At 43.4% G+C, this 18,668-nt stretch overlaps 1 protein-coding gene across 2 annotated transcripts in view; it reads left to right on the top strand.

The window, feature by feature from the left end:
* The first annotated feature begins 6,025 nt into the window (after positions 1 to 6,025).
* lnpep (leucyl/cystinyl aminopeptidase) overlaps positions 6,026 to 18,668 on the top strand; it is a 149,214-nt gene continuing 136,571 nt past the window's right edge. The window contains exon 1 of one of the 2 annotated variants that reach the window (XM_070884469.1): positions 6,026 to 6,218. Coding sequence is in view for 1 of the 2 variants with exons in the window: in XM_070884462.1 (XP_070740563.1) it covers positions 6,612 to 6,633 (22 nt within the window). In the remaining variant the exon portion in view is untranslated. Of the gene's footprint in view, positions 6,219 to 6,253; positions 6,634 to 18,668 lie in introns of those variants that run through there. The other variant, XM_070884462.1, reaches the window with a different exon arrangement.

The following is an 18,668-nucleotide window of genomic DNA, read 5'->3' as shown; positions in this document are numbered from 1 at the left end:
AACTAAATGAGGTTAAATATTTGAGTACCTTGTTACGGTGGGAATAATAATAATTCATGAATAAACCATGTTAAGATTTGATGACATCTGTATGTTAAATATTTGTATGTATCATCGATACTATCTATGCATGCCGATCACCTGGTTTGTGTACAGCAATTCATATTGTCTGTATGTTAATTATTTGAATGTGCCATTTGTAACTATACAAGGAAATGATCTGGTAATTCAGTCAGCAGTTCAGAATAGTAATTCAGAAAGCAGTTCGCCATGGTTTCAGGACAATTCTACATCGTCTGCATGTTGTCTAAATTTAGTATGCAAAGAAATAAGAGTTCAAAGGCTTTTTCAGTATAAAGATGGGAGTTTGATATTAGACACCACACACTGGAATCTCAGAAGGTGTGTCACAAGCAGCTACGGAAATCGAAGCAAGCTGCCTTCGTGAAGTATCTCAGTAACTTTCACATTTGGTTTGTTTAGTATGAATGTTTAAATAAATGACGATCCTGCCTTTACTACAATTGAGTGTGTGCATACTTCAACATTAAAAGCAACGAAGCGAAAAGAGCAAGACAGCCGTTTCCAACAACACTCAGCTCTACCTCACTACCACATCTCTCGACCCCTCCACAGTCTCTAAATTGTCAGACTGCTTGTCCGGCATCCAGTTCTGGATGAGCAGAAACTTTCTCCAATTGAATATTGGGAAGACCGAAACCATTGTGTACGGTCTCCGCCACAAACTCCGTTCTCTAGACACTGACTCCATCTCTCTCCCTAACTCCTGTGAGGCTGAACCAGACTGTTCGCAACCTTGGTGTCATATTTGACAGCATAACTAAGACCACCTATTTCCACCTCCGTAACATCACCCGTCTCCGCCCTTGCCTCAGCTCATCTGCTGCTGAAGCCCTCATCCATGCCTTTGTTACCTCTAGACGTGACTTCTAACGCACTCCTGGCTGGCCTCTCACATTATACGCTACGTAAACCGGAGGTGATCCAAAACTCGGCTGCCCGTGTCCTAACTCGCATCAAGTTCTGATCGCTCATCACTCCTGTGCTTGCTGACCTACATTGGCTCCCAGTTAAGCAATGCCTCGATTTCAAAATTCTCATCCTTATTTTCAAATCCCTCCATGGCCTCACCCCTCCCTATCTCTGTATTTTCCTCCAGTCCCACAACCCCTGCGAGATGTCTGCGCTCCTCTAATTCTGTCCTCCTGAGCATCCCTGATTGTAATCGCTCAACCATTGGTAGCCGTGCCTTCTGTTGCCTAGGCCCCAAGCTTTGGAACTCCCTACCTAAACCTCTCTGCCCCTCCACCTCTTTTTCCTCCATCAAGATACTCCTTAAAACATACATCTTTAACCAAGCTATACCTGCACTAACTTCTACTTATGCGGCTCGGTGTCAAATTTCTATCACATAATACTCCTGTGAAGCACCTTGGGATGTTTCACTACGTTAAAGGCACTATATAAATACAAGTTGTTGTTGTCAACCACTTTAGGATTCACCACCTCTCCGATACCTTTTCTAATAAAATCCATGCAAAGTAATTAAATACCTCTGCCATTTTTTATCATCCTATTCAAATTGGCAATCATCTCCATTTGTTTTACTGATTTTTTTTGGTAAAATACCTTATCGTTCCTTTTTGATGTGTTTTGATTTTTCCCCCATACTCGCTCTTAGCATGCCTTAACCTGTGCTTAAACTCTTTTTTTTTAAACAACCAGCTTTCACAAAACTTGCTAGTATCTGAAAATGTAAAATTATAGAGTAGAAATTCCTGTTGGTCGTGGCTGCCCAAAATCCGCCAGCGGGAATGTATCCGATTTCTCCGTGTTGGCGTTGTGGGACAAACCATCGGCACCAGCAGTGCCGATTAAGGCTGTCTGAGAGTGGGGCATCTCCAGCGCAAGTGTCTGCAGATGAGCAAGCGAGCTGCGACACACCACGTGGAGGATGAGAGTCAGACTAGCGCGGATCCGGATACGCAATCTGAGATGCCAGAGGAGGAAGTATATGGACTGTACTCCTTCATAACCAAGAGTAAACCAATTTTGATTAATATGAAGTTTAATGGGATACAGGTATCGAGGGAACTGGACACGGGGGCAAGTCAATCGATCATGAACGAGAGAACATTTTATGAGCTGTGGGATACTAAGACTGTGAGGCCCAGGCTGAGCCCTGTTAACACCAAGCTGCGCATGTACACCAAAGAACTGATAAGGTGATTGGCAGTGCACAAATTAATGTGTCATATAAAGGTGTGGTTCACGAGTTACCGCTGTGGATTGTTCCAGACAATGGCCTAACGCTGCTCGGCAGGAGCTGGTTGGAGAAAATCAGATGCGACTGGAACGACATAAAGGCGTTGTTGTCGGAGGAAGATACATGTGCCCAAGTATTGAGCAAATTCCCCTTGCTGTTCGAACTGGGTATCGGCAATTTCACGGGAGCCAAGGTGCAGATCCACGTGGACTCAGATGCAAGATCCATCCATCATAAAGCTTGGGCACTGCCGTATATGCTTAGGGAGAAGGTCGAAATTGAACTGGACAAACTCCAGCGTGAAGGGATCATATCACCGGTCGAATTTAATGAATGGGCCAGCCCCATTGTTCCTGTGCTGAAAAATGATGGCACAGTCAGAATCTGTGGAGAGTTCAAGTCTACGATCAGGGTTTCGAAACAAGATCAGTACCCGTTACCGAAAGCTGATGACTTGTTTGTGACGTTAGCCGGAGGGAAGTTGTTCACAAAACTGGACTTGATGTCGACCTCTCTGACACAGGAGTTGGTCGAGACGTCAAAGAGACTTACGTGCATTAACATGCACAAAGGACTGTTTATTTACCACAGGTGCCCTTTCGGAATTCCCTCAGCTGCAGCAATAGTCCAGAGGAATATGGAAAGTCTACTGAAGTCCGATCCCAGAACCGTTGTGTTCCTAGATGACATCCTGATCACCGGTCGTGATGCCAAGGAACATCTGAACAACCTGGAAGAGGTTCTACTGCATTTGGATAGAATGGGACTCAGACTGAAACGCGCAAAGTGCGTCTTCATGGCACCGGAGGTCGAATTCCTCGGGAGGAAAATTGCCGCTGATGGCATCAGACTTACTAACGTGAAAACAAAGGCCATCAAGAATGCACCCAAGTCGCAGAACGTGACGGAGCTGCGTTCGTTCCTGGATCTACTCAACTACTTTGGTAACTTCCTACCCAAATTGAGCACCTTACTAGAACCACTGCACATTCTATTGAGAAAAGGCGACAACTGGGTGTGGGGCGCATCGCAAGACAGAGCCTTCGAGAAAGCCACCAATTTGCTTTGCTCAAACAAGATGGTGGTACATTATGACCCATATAAACGTTTAGTTTTAGCCTGTGATGCATCGTCATATGGAATTGGTTGCGTATTCCAACAAGCCAATGAGTCGCAGAAACTTCATCCTGTCGCGTATTCATCCAAAAGTTTGTCTAAAGCGGAAAGAGGCTACAGCACGGTAGAAAAAGAAGCTTTAGCGTGTGTGTACGGTGTTAAAAAGATGCATCAATACCTGTTCGGTCTCAGGTTTGAATTAGACACTGATCACAAGCCGCTCATTTCATGTTTTCTGAGAGCAAAGGTATCAATACCAACGCTTCATCCCATATCCAAAGGTGGGCACTGACATTATCTGCCTATGATTATGTCATTTGCCACAGACCTGGCACAGAGAATTGTGCCGATGCTTTGAGCCGGTTGCCGTTGCCCACACAGGAGGTGGAAACGCCACAACCGGCGGATCTAATGTTAATCATGGATGCTTTTGAGAGTGAAGGAACCCCTGTCATGGCTCAACAAGTTAAGACCTGGACCAGCCAGGACCCGATATTATCAGTGGTAAATGGTTGCATCCTCAAAGGGCATTGGTCTGCCATACCTAAGCAAATGTGCGAGGAGGCTAAACCGTACATTCGTCGCAAGGACGAACTGTCTATTGAAGCAGATTGCATATTGTGGGGCAATCGCGTTGTAATGCCCAAGAAAGGGAGAGAGAAGTTCGTGCATGAGTTACACAGCACACATCTGGGTATACTGATGATGAAGGTCATTGCCAGGTCCCATGTATGGTGGTCAGGAATTGATTCTGAGCTGGAAGCACGCATGCATCAGTGCAACACTTGCATGCAACTCAGCAAAACACCAGCAGAATCGCCGCTGAGTCTGTGGTCATGGCCATCCAAACCTTGGTCCAGGATCCATGTAGATTTTGCAGGTCCCTTCCTGGGCAAAATGTTTTTAGTGGTGGTGGACGCTTATTCGAAGTGGATAGAATGCATAATCATATCATCCAGCACGTCCACGGCAACCATAGAGAATCTCAATGTCATGTTCATGACACATGGTCTGCCTGACATAGTGATGAGCGACAATGGGTCGTGCTTCACCAGTCAGGAGTTTCAGGAGTTTGTGAAACTTAATGGCATAAAACATGTAAGGTCAGCACCGTTCAAGCCTGCGTCCAATGGGCAAGCAGAATGTGCAGTACAAATGATCAAGCAAAGCATGAGGAGAGTAACCCAAGTGTCACTGCAGACCCGTTTGTCCTGCATACTGCTGAGTTACAGAACAAGACCCCACACACTCACAGGGTCTCGTCTGCTGAACTCATGATGAAAAGAGGTCGTAAGACCAAGTTATCTCTTGTACACCCGGATTTAAATAATCATATTGAATCCAGAAGACAAAGTCAACAAGGGTACCACGATCGTGCAACTGTGTCACGCGAGATTTCTGTTAATGATCCTGAATATGTGTTGAACTATGGTCAGGGTTTCAAATGGATCGCTGGTATGGTCCTGGCCAAGGAGGGCAACAAAGTATTTGTTATTAAGCTCAAGAATGGGCAAACCTGCAGGAAACACTTGAATCAGACAAAACTGAGGCACACAGACGAGCCAGAACAGTCGGACGAAGAAACCATCGATGACCAACCAGCCTACCAGCAGTCTTCAGAGGACTCAAGGGTCATCAGTGAACCCGGAATTTCCATCACGGACCTGTTCAATAAAAATGGACTTGCAATTCCTGACATGGCCACTGCCACCCCCAACAAGTCAGTCATCCAGCCATCAGCCACAACAGACTCCGCACATTCACCCAAGGCTGGAATCAAACTGACGGTCAACCCGGGAGCGCAAAGCACCGGACCGTCTCAACCTGTGAAAGACTGTGATAAGATCTCAGAGGGGGGTCTTGTCATGTATGTACATTCTGTTTGTAGCCACCAGATGGTGTCATTGTTGGAGGCCACTGAGCAGCACGTATATGGTGCTGCTCTGGTATAAAAGGCCCGCCATTTTGAGAGTCAGGCACGTTGGGCCGAAGTAAAGCAGAGCCAAGGTTGTACTTTGCTTAGTTAAACATTACTCAGTGTGAACCTTTATTGCATACATACAGGTTAAAGCAGCAAGAGAGGGATTTTGTATGTTAAACATTTAATAACATTGCTGATTACTTCTACTCTTATCTTTGTAATGTCCTCATTGAAATCATTTACAAATAATATAAACAGCCCCATAAATACATTATTTATATTAGATGCCTAAAATTTATATTTTGTATAGTGAATAGAAAAGACGACTTGAAGTTCAACAGTTTCAGCTCAGTGGGTAAACACATGTGATGTGGTGCTGAGTCATATAGAACAAGCAAGTTGTTGGGGTTAATTCTGGCCAGAACTGAATTAGCTGATTCAAGTGCTACAATTGCTTTTAGTGCTGCTAAACCAGACAGGGGGAAACAATCAGGGATTATGCATCTCCTGCAAAGTAGAAATCAGGTGAGAGCAGGGTCAAGCTCAGTATTTGGGGTAGTTTAGCAAATTCACTGCTAACCGCTCTGAAAACATGTAAACAGTCATTGCAACTTAACATCTCTATGCTTGCTCCTCCTCCAAATAAAAGCAAAGGGGGTTGGGGGTTGCTGATACACAGCTGTCAACAAGGGACAAATGTTTGAATATTTCCAACCAGCAAGCCTGGCGCAGACTGCAGCTCCAATAAAACACGGGGGTGGCGGGGAAGAACTGTGTTTATTTTTTTTAAAGACTTTTTCTCCACATGGAAATAGATGGGAGAAAAATAAAACGCCCGAGCAAGTCGCCTGCTGAATGCCACTTGGCTTATCAGGATATTTAAAAGGAAACTTGGTGAGTGGCAGGCAGTGCCTGCAGTGTGCAGCAACACTGCTCGTCGATCGACCCATAGAGCCTGTGTGGAAGCAGCACAGCCTGGCAGTGCAAAAAGGGGAAGGAAACAGATTAAGTTAAGATGGTTGACGGCGGGCTCGCTTTAAACAGTGCAATTGGGAAAGAAGAGACGGCCATGTAAACAGGGACGCTTTCTTATCATCGATGCAGCCCTGTATATTTAATCATTTCCCCCCAAATAAACGGCTGGCATTCTAGTGTAATTGTGAGTCGTTATGGATTGGCTGCTGTAGCCGGCGGCGCCTGTCCTCCCTCCCAGTGCGCTTTCTGCACTGCCTGTCACCGGCTGTGGGGCAAGACATCCGCCCGCGACAAGGAGCCCAGGGCACGGTCATGGAGCCACATTTCCAGAGCGGTGAGTGCAGCAGCTGGAGGTTGCCAGTGCATTTATGGCAGTGACATTGGCCGAATGGTTGGTAAAAATGTTGCAAAGTTGGTCGCAACTGTTGGGCGAGGAACCCTGGAAGTGATGGAGGAGAAACCCAGAAGCACCCAGGCGCATTGTGTTGGGTGTTTACAAATCCAAACCCCTGCAGTTATGGGTTTCTTTGTGAAATCTGTTTCTTTTACTTTTCCAGTTCGGTAAGGCAAGAGGAAATTTTAGTTTGATTCTTGCTTTAGTTTTGGGTTAGATTCATCTTATTTTTTTGCAGTATGCGGAATGTATATAATGTTCTCATTTCACCAAGTTCTTTCCCGGTCTATGTTGATGCAATTTGATAAATCGGTCTGTTCCCACTTTCCTAGGTAGTCTATGCTTCTCCCTGCCAACATCCCTCGCTTTTCTTTTCAACAAGACTTCACCCCCTCCCCCTAGAATATATGTAATTTCCTATCAACAGGCAAATGCTGGTGCGCAAGATCAAAGTGGTAAAATAACCCAAATACAATACATGTGTGCAGAGATAATCTGTTGCAAAGCTATGTTATGCACTCGGTTTACGATCTGCATACATTATCGGAAGAACTTCAGTACTCTACGTTTCAGCCTTGAAACACGCGTTGTTTTTTTTTGTAATTCGATACCTTTCACCATTTTCCTTGTGTCTCGACTTCCATTCTTACTGTTGGGATAGTTCTTGAACTTCGAGGTTGTATTTTACAACATAATGATGCTGATGCTAAACCAGGGTCCATAAGAGAGGGCTTCACAGAAACACATTTTTTCAAATTTTATTTCAAAGTATCTATTATTTCTCTGACATGTTCTTTCTGCCAGCTGATCCTATTCATAACTATAATTGAGCATTAATGAAGCAAACCATTCTCATTTCCTTGTGTGATTTAAATCTGCAGGTCAAAACTAGTTTTGCTAGTGAGCAATGGGAAAGGAAAAGTTGATTGTGGCAATAAAAATATCCAGATAAAATCCAATGGAGAAATTGCAGTAGTTAAAAATATAGAAAATGATATGAATATTTGACTAAGTATGCTTAAGACTATAAAGCCAGTGCGGATGATTAAACTGTTTGTTAAATTCTGCATGTAGTAAAGGCTTTGTAACATTCCAACCATTCTGTGATTTTTAAATGAAGAAAACAATAAAACACAATTAAGCAATATATAAGTTTTGCTCCAAACATTTCAACTAAAACTAGGAATTTCAAAATAATTATTTTTGTACAGTGAAACAATGACAGCATTACAAGTTTAAAGCAATAATTTGTATGATCGGAAAAAGAGCCTGTATTTTAGTCAACGGCAGCTGTTGTAGTTTAGTTTGTCATTCCTTATTCAAGTGAGGGATTGTAAGTGCAGATGAACATTGTGTTTGATGGGAGGGCAGTTTGTCTTGCACGATTGAAAAAGAAAGGTACTTTTGTTTCGGGTGTGTAACGCCCTGTAAAGGTCAGAAGGTGTTCCATAAAGCCATCTGCTCAAGTGTTTTCTGATTTATGGGCTGCACCCTAGCTGTGCAAGCAGCTGGAGTGTTGATCCACATCCCAGTGTGTGTTTGAGGTATCCCAGTCTGCTTGTGTTTATGAATTCTAAGACTTCACTACAGTTTATCCAAAAAACATTTTTATTCCATTTTTAAATTCAAATTCTTTTAGCAGAATTTATCCCAAATGAAAAACTTGAGGAACAAATGAGTAGAATCCAGTAATAAGTAATGCATATTGGGGTAGTTCCCTGTACTGTATACCATGAAGCAACGTCCAGCCTCCTCAGCAAAGGACTGGCACTTGCATGTTGAGATGTGAAGAGAGGGTCTTATTTGAAGCTTGGAGAAATATTAAATGGTAAAATATTGGCCTTTTTTTCTCTTACCTTCTCATCTCTCTCCTCCCCCCCCCCCCCCCCGCCTCCCAAAGTGTATCATGCATTTCTATTTCTGTAACACTTGCCCCTGATTGGCTTAAATTTTATATACATTAAACAGCAATAACTGAAGAGATAGAGAGCATAGACATCAAATGTGAGCATAGTGTCTGGGGAAGCTACTTGTGGAATACTACTGAGGATGTATGGACGCAATGAATCAAGCATGAGCAAAACCTAACAACAGTAGAACCATTGAATTACCCCAAAATAGTCTTTTGAAAATCCTTTGCCTCCATGTTTGTTTTCTCATTTATAATATGGAAACATATGGTTTCAACTACAATAAACATTTATTTTTAATTGCATATTTCCTGACCTGATTTAAACTTGCCTATGATATTGGTATTTTTTTTTGCCTTTTTGAGTTGCTTCACTTGTTTGGAGGCCATCTCCAGTCTGAAGTTGTATCCTAACTCACCCATCGCCCCTGTGCTTGCTGACCTGCATTGGCTCTTGGCCCAGAAACAGCTCAATTTTAACTTTCTCCTTGTCGTTTACAATTCCCTCCCTAGCTCTATGTTGGGTTTGAGATCATTTTATTGCCTTAGAAAGTTTTTGTTTTTGCCTTATGGTTCAGCCTATCCTGCACACGAGGTCACTAACTGGATACAGTATCACAATGATTTTATTTGTGATCTATTTTGGAATTTTCTTTTCTTAGTATTTGAAATAGTTTTTAAAATTGCTTCCTGTGCGCAGTTAATTTGTCAATTTTTGTTTTCCTTTCTGCAACTGATAATCATGTATGCACAGTTGCTGACTGCATTGGGTGTGTCCTCCTATGGGTGGTTTGCATGGTTTTTTTCACCACTAGTCAATTTTGTTTATCTAATGGGTGAACATAATTTTGTAGGTTGGTCTTCAGCAAGCAGATTTTTATTTTAACGACTTGACAAGATTCACCATTTACAGAGCATGCCAGCACTTGGCATTGGCCTTGCCCCTTGATCACCAGCAATGGAGAAACACTGACCGCTAATGGCCAAGGGAACCACTTTTAGAAACTGAACGTCATTTAATTTTTTGTTGTAAAAAAAAAATGTTGAAATAAGATGAAACACACAACTTTTATTAACTTGGTTGTAAAAAAAAACATTTTTAATGACCATATTCAATTCATTCAGTAAACACAGATTGTTCAACTAATTTGAAATTTTGCCATTATTTTAATTTAGATTTAATATTTTGTATTGGATCTAAATGCATCTTTATTTGCAGTTTACAGCACCCATAAACATAGTTGTTTTTGGATTAATGTTGCTGTCAAAGGCAGCACTATTCTTGGGAGCATGTATTAAGAGCAGATCTTTTTGGGAGTGTGCGCTGCCTTCGCCTTTTTCAACTAAATATTGGGACGACTGAAGCCGTCCCGGTCACAAACTCTGTTCCCGAGACACTGACTCCATCCCTCTTCCTGGCAAATGTCTGAGGCTGACCACCCGGAGATGAGCTTCCGACCACATATCTGCACCATCACTAAGACTGCCTATTTTGACCCCATAACATTGTCTGACTCCACCCCTGCCTCAGCTCATCTGCTGTTGAAATCCTCATCCATGCCTTTGTTATCTCTAGACTTGGGTATTCCAACGCACTCGTGGCCGGTGTCTCACCATCCACCCTCTGTAAACTTGAGGTCATCTAAAACTCTGCTGCCCATGTACTAACTTGTACCAAATCCTGTTCACCCATTGCCCCTGTGCTCGCTGATCTACATTGGCTGCCGGATAAGCAACGCTTCGATTTTAAAATTCTCATCCCTCCTATCGCTGTAACCTCCTCCAGCCCTACAACCTGCATTCCTCCAATTCTGGCCTCTTGCTCATTCCTGTTTTTAATCGCTCCACCATTAGCTGCCAAAGCCCTGATCGCTGGAATTCCCGTCCTCAACCTCTTTGCTTCTTTCTCGTTCTTCTTTTAAGGTCCTCCTTAAAACTCTTTGACCAAGCTTTTGGTCATCTGGCCTAATATCTCCTTATTTGGCTCAGTGTTAAATTATGTTTGATAATGCTCCTGTGAAGTACTTTGGAATGTTTTACTATATTAAAGGTTGTTGTTTGGTGTCATTAGGTGTACATTGTTGCCAATGTTACCCCTAATTTTTTTGGGATACGTGGGCCCTTTATTGGGCTCCATGGCTCATTTCAAAATTTCGTACACAAGTAAAATCTCCAATTGAAAAGCCAATAAGCACCCTGTGCATAACCTCCAGACAATTGTGTGGCTGCACAGCTTAGCGGGAACATTGATTGTTGCCTTTCTGCTGTGTGAGTGACTTGGATGCTGTCTGCTGAAGAGAGGCGCAATGAATTGATTATTTCCGTTCCTATTGTTGCTGGCTTCAATTTAGTTATATTTGATATAGCTTTGATTACATATATTTAAAAATCTGTTTTTCATTGATTGCTGCAGGACTTGAAATCTGTCTGCAATATAAAAAGCATAATACTTGCACTCATGGTCTCAAGTCCTTCAGCTTGTGTGTGAGAAAGTATTAATGCAAGTGTGTTAGCTTGGCCTCTGGGTCAGAAAGTTGTGGACATAATCTAGGCTGACACTCGAGTGTCGTACTGAGGGAGTACTGCATTGTCAGAGGTTCTGTTCTTCTGAATGAGATTTTAAACCTTGGCCTCAATTGGCCGTTCCAGTGGTATAGATTGATGTTAAACTCCATGCCATCATTTGAAGAGGAGCAAGGAGTTTTCCTGATGTCTCTGACATCTCTCCCTCAATCAATATCTCCAAAACCAAATTAATTGGTCATTTATCATGTTGCTGTGATCAAAATGGCTGGCATGTTCCCTGCATAACAGCAGTCACTGCACATCCAAATTATTTATTGTATATAAAGTGCTTCTTTACACAGCGAGTGGGGAGAATGTGGAACTCTGGTGGAACAAAGTTGATTCTGGGGATGAGGGGGTTGACTTATGAGGAAAGGTTGCAATAATCTACTCATTGGAATTGAGAAGAATGAGAGGTGATCTTATCGAAACGTATAAGATTATGAGGCGGCTTGACAAGGTGGATGTAGAGAGGATGTTTCCACTGATAGGGGAAACTAGAACTCGAGGGCATAATCTTAGAATAAGGGCCCGCCCATTTAAAACTGAGATGAAGAGAAATTTCTTCTCTGAGGGTTGTGGATCTGTGGAACTCGCTGCCTCAGAGAGCTGTGGAAGCTGGGACATTGAATAAATTTAAGACAGAAATAGACAGTTTCTTAAACGATAAGGGAATAAAGGGCGATGGAGTGCGGGCAGGGAAGAGGACCCGAGTCCATGATCAGATCAGCCATGATCGTATTAAATGGCGGAGCAGGCTCGAGGGGCTGTATGGTCTACTCCTGCTCCTGTTTCTTATGTTATGTTTATTATGCCTTGTGGAGTGGCTCAAGCAGATTGCACTGATGCATTTAAGGGTAGGTTTGATGCATATGTGAGGAAGAAGGGAATAAAGAGTGATAGGGGCAGAGTGGAAAAGAGGTAATTAGAATGGGAGGAGGCTCATATGGATTATAAAAACTGACATAGACCAGTTGGGCTGAGCAAACCCTTGGCTGTGTAATTCTGAGATGCAATTAGAATTTATAAAAGTTGGGTATGATTGAACTGCAGCAGCAAAATAAATTGACCCTGACACTCCATTCACCTCTCGTACATTGCATACTAATTTCACCTGTATATTCTTCAAATCAAATAGCTTTTATTTTGGACCTAAAGTATGCAAACATTAGATTTGAGGGGAATTTTTTTTCCTTCCTGTGGCTCCCCTCTCACCCCAGCAGTAGCTAACAGTGTGTGAACTTAGCTGAACTGGCCCATCTTTCTGGATTTTGTTCATCAAAATACATTGGGTGAATGTCCGGTGGATTGAGTGCTCGCTCACATGGGAGAACTGCATTCAAAAGGTATCTAGTTGCCACAGCTCCACCCCCGCCCTCAGTGCAGCCCTGCTGCACCCAATCATTTTTATTTTTTAAGAAACAACTTACCAAAGAATTTGTTGGCTGCCGCTTTACAAATTTTCTGATCTGAAGGGGCAATGTCTAACACATGGGGGCTGTAATTAGTCGACATACTGCCCCCTACCGCCCAAAAATGTGATTTTGGTCAGAAGACAGCTATATACTGCTTGACATACCGCTCGGCGGAATATTCATCATTAACATACCGCCGAGTGGTATGTACACCATCCGCTGTGCAGGACCACTCACACACCACCCAAAAAGTCAGATTTTCATCGTATACCGCCGGCATACCACTGGAGCTGCATACCGTCCTGGAAAAGGTGGTTTTACGCGATGGTGAGTGGGCGGAGTGCATAGCGGATGGTGTACATTTGGGAATTGTCAGCTAAAGCAGCAGCTCTGTATTTCTGAAGTGATTTTACAGTGCGATTTTTGATTGGAAAAGGTATATTTACTATTGCTGAGTAACTTATCAAGATAGAAAGGCATTTTAGTTATTTTTTTCAAGAATGGTGCCTGTATTATCTCAGCCTGTACTGCTGACAACCTGTCTAATGGAGGAACCAGATGTGAGGAAATTTACTCAGTGTAGTTAAGGGTAATGGAAGAGGTCGCAGAATGATGATGATGATGAGGAGGAAGAGCAGGAGGAGGCCTTACCCGCAAAGGATCTTCAGGGAGAAGTGTTCATACTTAGACCTGATCGTTCGACAGTGTGTCCGAAGGTTGCGCTTCCGAAAGAGGTCATCACTGAGATTTGCCAGCTCATTAAGGCAGTCCTGCAGCCCAGTACCAGCAACATTACTGTATTCTCTGTTGAGATGCAGGTGACTGCGGCACTTTCCTTTTAAGCATGTGGGTCTTTTCAGGCATCAGCTGGGGATATATGCTCTCTTTCTCAGCACACTACTCATCGCTGCATTCGACAGGTAACCGAAGCACTGTGTGCACGCCGGATGGAGTTTACAAACTTCCCAATGACCAGGAGGCACAGAGTGAGATTGCTTTGGGATTTGCACGCATTACCGACTTCCCCAAGGTGCAGGGTGCTGTTGACTGTACCCATATTGCCTTGTGGACACCATTACAGGAGGCAAGGTGTACTAAAACCGTAAGGGATTTCACTCCCTCAACGTGCAGCTCGTATGCGACCATCCACAGCGGATAATGGCAGTGAATACCAACTTTCCAGGGAGCATCCATGATGCGCACATCTTGTGTGAGAGCACTGTGTCTGACCTGTTGAAGTTGAGCCACAAGGTAAATGCTGGGGAACAAAGGGTACAGCCTCGCAACTTGGCTCTTGACACCCCTTCCCCCCCGCCCCCCCCCACCCAATGCGGAACCCTCAGACAGAAGTTGAGCAACAATATAATAAGAGCCATATAGCCACACGTAACATAATTGAAAAGGCGATTGGAGTGCTGAAGCAGTGCTTTTGATGCTTGGACCACTCCGGAGGCAGGCTGCAATATCACCCTGAGCAGGTTGCTCAGTTCAGTGGTGTGCTGCATGTTGCATAATTTAGCAATCATGCGGGGACAGCTGAGGAGATGGAGATGGAGGAGGAAGAAGAGGGAAAAGGAGGGACAGGAGGATGATGAGCTTGAGATGAACCCATGGCGTCTGTCGCTGTGGTCTGAATCATCAGAGTCTGGAAGTACAAAACAACATTTAAAAAAGCTTGGCACCAGAGTTACATTAGTACATAGTAGAGTGACTTATCGCAGTTTGTCCACTGCTGCAGTACTGTATTACATATCGCAGACAGACAATCCATATATGCATTGTGTTACATGCCCCCAACATTGCAGTACATCACATGAGGCCAACATTACAGTTACATTACATGACATGAGAAGACCGCAACACAGACTGCATTTTATTCAACTTACTATCTTGTGTGAGTGGGTCAGCTCCAATGCCGGTGGTGGCACGGTTGCTATCGCGCACAGGGCAGGTGCCCTCAACCTCCCCTCCTTCTTGATGTTCCTGCGCTTCGATGTCTGATTTTTGCTTTGTTAAATATCTCTTCTGAATCTTCAAACTGAAGAATTATTAGTTGGTAAGAATATATTTGGTATTTTTCAAGTAACTGTCCGTCGACTAGCTGCTCCTTCTTACTCTCTCCCTCCCCTTCAATTCACTGCATATGCGCGGGTGACCCCTGATCCCCGAAATCGCAAAGCGAAGTGCTGAATTGTGCGGGAGGTAAGGCAGCTGAGAGTCAGTACACCATTCGGGGCTTGTAACTGTAAACCGCATGACATTTTGAGCCAGGTTGGGGCCCAACCAGTTCAGTCCTTCATCACTCCTGCCAGATTCATGACAGGGCTATAGATGTAAATATAGAGGCTGGTTCACAGCCAGCTACAATACTTTTGTAGTTGTGTTTTGGGGATGTGCTTCATTACAATTTTATGAAGTAGGTAAAAGGAAAGAAAAGGTTTTATTATTGTGTAAAAGCTCACTATTTTGGAATTAAATGAAACTATTTAGGATTTAACGGTTTAGATCCTCTAAGCAAATGCTGAACTTCAATTTAAAAAAAAAAAAATGCTTGTGGGACCTTGGATTTTCAGCAGGGTTCATATAATGGAGTTGGCTCAATGTGATCTGTGTAGTTCATTAGAACATCAAATTTAGGGAGGCATGAATGTTTTGATCCACAGATCACAGGTGCTTTTATTCCAGTGAATACTTGTAAAGTGAATCTCCCTTCAAATTCAACCGTGCCTTCGGGAGAAAATTCCAGAACAATGACCAATGGTGTGGGATTTTTGGCCTTGATGAATGGTGATTATAATGTTCGATGGAAAGTTCCCAACGGATTACTGGTGAACCATGCTTGGTTATTCAAAAAGTCTCCACATCTCTATGGAGGCTATCCGAGAGGCTTTTAACAATCAGAATACAGACACCAGAAAGGCAGTCAGCAGTGGAACCTCTAGCCTGGTCAGGTAGATTTTGTGGTTGTGTGTTAAATCAAGGGCCTAATTAGGCCAGCCAGATATGTGTTCTTTTGTAATGGTACCTCACAGAAGCTATTAGTTATTGGGCCAAGTGTGTCTCAATATTCTGTGTTCTGTTTGTCTTGCCTATGGTGGAATAAAGCAGTTTACGAATAGTCAAATGTTGTCTTGCCCAGAGTTAATCATGGAACAAATCACCCACCCTATTCTTTTGTGCTTTCTTCTGGCTGATTACTGATTGGCATTTCCAGAGGTCTGGTAGCAGGATTGCTACCAGTGTCATGTGCTAGTCAGAGTAGGAATGACAGGATAGCTCGGATGAATACGTGGCTTGAGGAGTGGTGCAGGAGGGAGGGATTCAAATTCCTGGGACATTGGAACCGGTTCTGGTGGAGGTGGGACCAGTACAAACCGGACAGTCTGCACTTGGGCAGGACCGGAAACAATGTCCTCTGGGAGTGTTTGCTAGTGCTGTTGGGGAGGGGTTAAACTAATATGGCAGGGGGATGGGAACCTATGCAGGGAGACAGAGGGAAGTAAAATGGGGGCAGAAGCAAAAGATAGAAAGAAGAAAAGTAAAAGTGGAGGGCAGAGAAACCCAAGGCAAAAATCAAAAAGGGCCACATTGCAGCAAAATTCTAAAGGGACAAAGTGTCTTAAAAAGACAAGCCTGAAGGCTCTGTGCCTCAATGTGAGGAGTATTCATAATAAGATGGACGAATTAACTGCGCAGGCAGCTATTAACAAATATGATATAATTGGGATTACGGAGACATGGCTCCAGGGTGACCAAGGCTGGAAACTCAACATTCAGGAAGGATAGGCAGAAAGGAAAAGGAGGTGGGGTAGTGTTGCTGGTTAAAGAGGAAATTAACGCAATAGTAAGGAAGGACATTAGCTTAGATGATGTGGAATCTGTATGGGTAGAGCTGCGGAATACCAAAGGGCAAAAAACGCTAGTGGGAGTTGTGTACAAACCACCAAACAGGAGTAGTGAGGTTGGGGACAGCATCAAACAAGAAATTAGGGATGCGCGCAATAAAGGTACAGCAGTTATCATGGGCGACTTTAATCTCCATTTCGATTGGGCTAACCAAACTGGTAGCAATACGGTGGAGGAAGATTTCATGGAGTTTATTACGGATGGTTTTCTGAACCAATATGTCGAGGAACCAACTAGAGGACTGGCCATCCTAGACTGGGTGATGTGTAATGAGAAAGGACTAATTAGCAATCTTGTGCGAGGCCCCTTGGGGAAGAGTGACCATAATATGGTAGAATTCTTTTATTAAGATGGAGAGTGACACAATTAATTCAGAGACTAGGGTCCTGAACTTAAGGAAAGGTAACTTTGATGGTATGAGACGTGAATTGGCTAGAATAGACTGGCGAATGATACTTAAAGGGTTGACGGTGGATAGGTAATGGCAACCATTTAAAGATCACATGGATGAACTTCAACAATTATACATCCCTGTCTGGAGTAAAAATAAAACTGGGAAGGTGGCTCAACTGTGGCTAACAAGGGAAATTAGGGATAGTGTTAAATCCAAGGAAGAGGCATATAAATTGGCCAGAAAAAGCAACAAACCTGAGGACTGGGAGAAATTTGGAATTCAGCAGAGGAGGACACAGGGTTTAATTAGGAGAGGGAAAATAGAGTATGAGAGGAAGCTTTCTGGGAACATAAAAACAGACTGCAAAAGCTTCGATAGCTATGTGAAGAGAAAAAGATTAGTGAAGACAAACGTAGGTCCCTTGCAGTCAGAATCAGATGAATTTATAATGGGGAACAAAGAAATGGCAGACCAATTGAGCAAATACTTTGGTTCTGTCTTCACGAAGGAAGACACAAATAACCTCCCGGAAATACTAGGGGACTGAGGGTCTAGCGAGAAGGAGGAACTGAAGGAAATCCTTATTCGTCAGGAAATTGTGTTGGGGAAATTGATGGGACTAAAGGTCGATTTTTAAACCCCCAGGGCTTGATAGTCTGCATCTCAGAGTACTTAAGGAAGTGGCCCTAGAATAGTGGATGCATTGGTGATCATTTTCCAACAGTCTATCGACTCTGGATCAGTTCTTCTGGACTGGAGGATAGCTAGTGTAACACCACTTTTTAAAAAAGGAGGGAGAGAGAAAACGGGGAATTATTGACCGGTTAGCCTGACATCAGCAATGGGGAAAATGTTGCAGTCAATTATTAAAGATGAACTAGCAGCACATTTGGAAAGCAGTGACAGGATCGGTGCAAGTCAGCATGGATTTATGAAAGGAAAATCATGCTTGACAAATCTTGTAGAATTTTTTGAGGATGTAACTAGTAGAATGGACAAGGGAGAACCAGTGGATGTGGTGTATTTAGCTTTTGACAAGTTCCCACACAAGATTAGTGTGCAAAATTAAAGCACATGGTATTGGGGGGTAATGTATTGATGTGGATAGAGAACTGATTGGCAGACAGGAAGCAAAGAGTAGGGATAAACTGGTCCTTCTCAATGGCAGGCAGTGACTAGTTGGTGCCGCAGGGCTCAGTGCTGGGACCCCAACTATTTACAATATACATCAATGATTTAGATGAAGGAATTGAGTGTAATATCTCCAAGTTTGCAGATGACAGTAAGCTGGGTGGTGGTCTGAGCTGTGAAGAGGATGCTAAGAGGCTGCAGGGTTACTTGGACAGGTTAGGTGAGTGGGCAAATGCATGGCAGATGCAGTATAATGTGGATAAATGTGAGGTTATCCACTTCGGTGGCAAAAACATGAAGGCAGAATATCATCTGAATGGTGGCAGATTAGGAAAAGGGAAGGTGCAACGAGACCTGGGTGTCATGGTACGTCAGTCATTGAAAGTTGGCATGCAGGTATAGCAAGCGGTGAAGAAGGCAAATAGTATGTTGGCCTTCATAGCTAGAGGATTTGAGTATAGGAGCAGAGAGGTCTTAATGCAGTTGTACAGGGCCTTGGTGAGGCCTCACCTGGAATATTGTGTTCAGTTTTGGTCTCGTAATCTGAGGAAGCACGTTCTTGCTATTGAGGGAGTGCAGCGAAGGTTCACCAGACTGATTCCTGGGATGGCAGGACTGACATATGAGGAGAGACTGGATCGACAGGACCTGTATT

This window comes from Pristiophorus japonicus, chromosome 1 (assembly GCF_044704955.1).
Source record: "Pristiophorus japonicus isolate sPriJap1 chromosome 1, sPriJap1.hap1, whole genome shotgun sequence".
NCBI classification, from domain to species: Eukaryota; Metazoa; Chordata; class Chondrichthyes; family Pristiophoridae; genus Pristiophorus; species Pristiophorus japonicus.
This window is presented reverse-complemented; position numbering and strand designations above follow the sequence as displayed.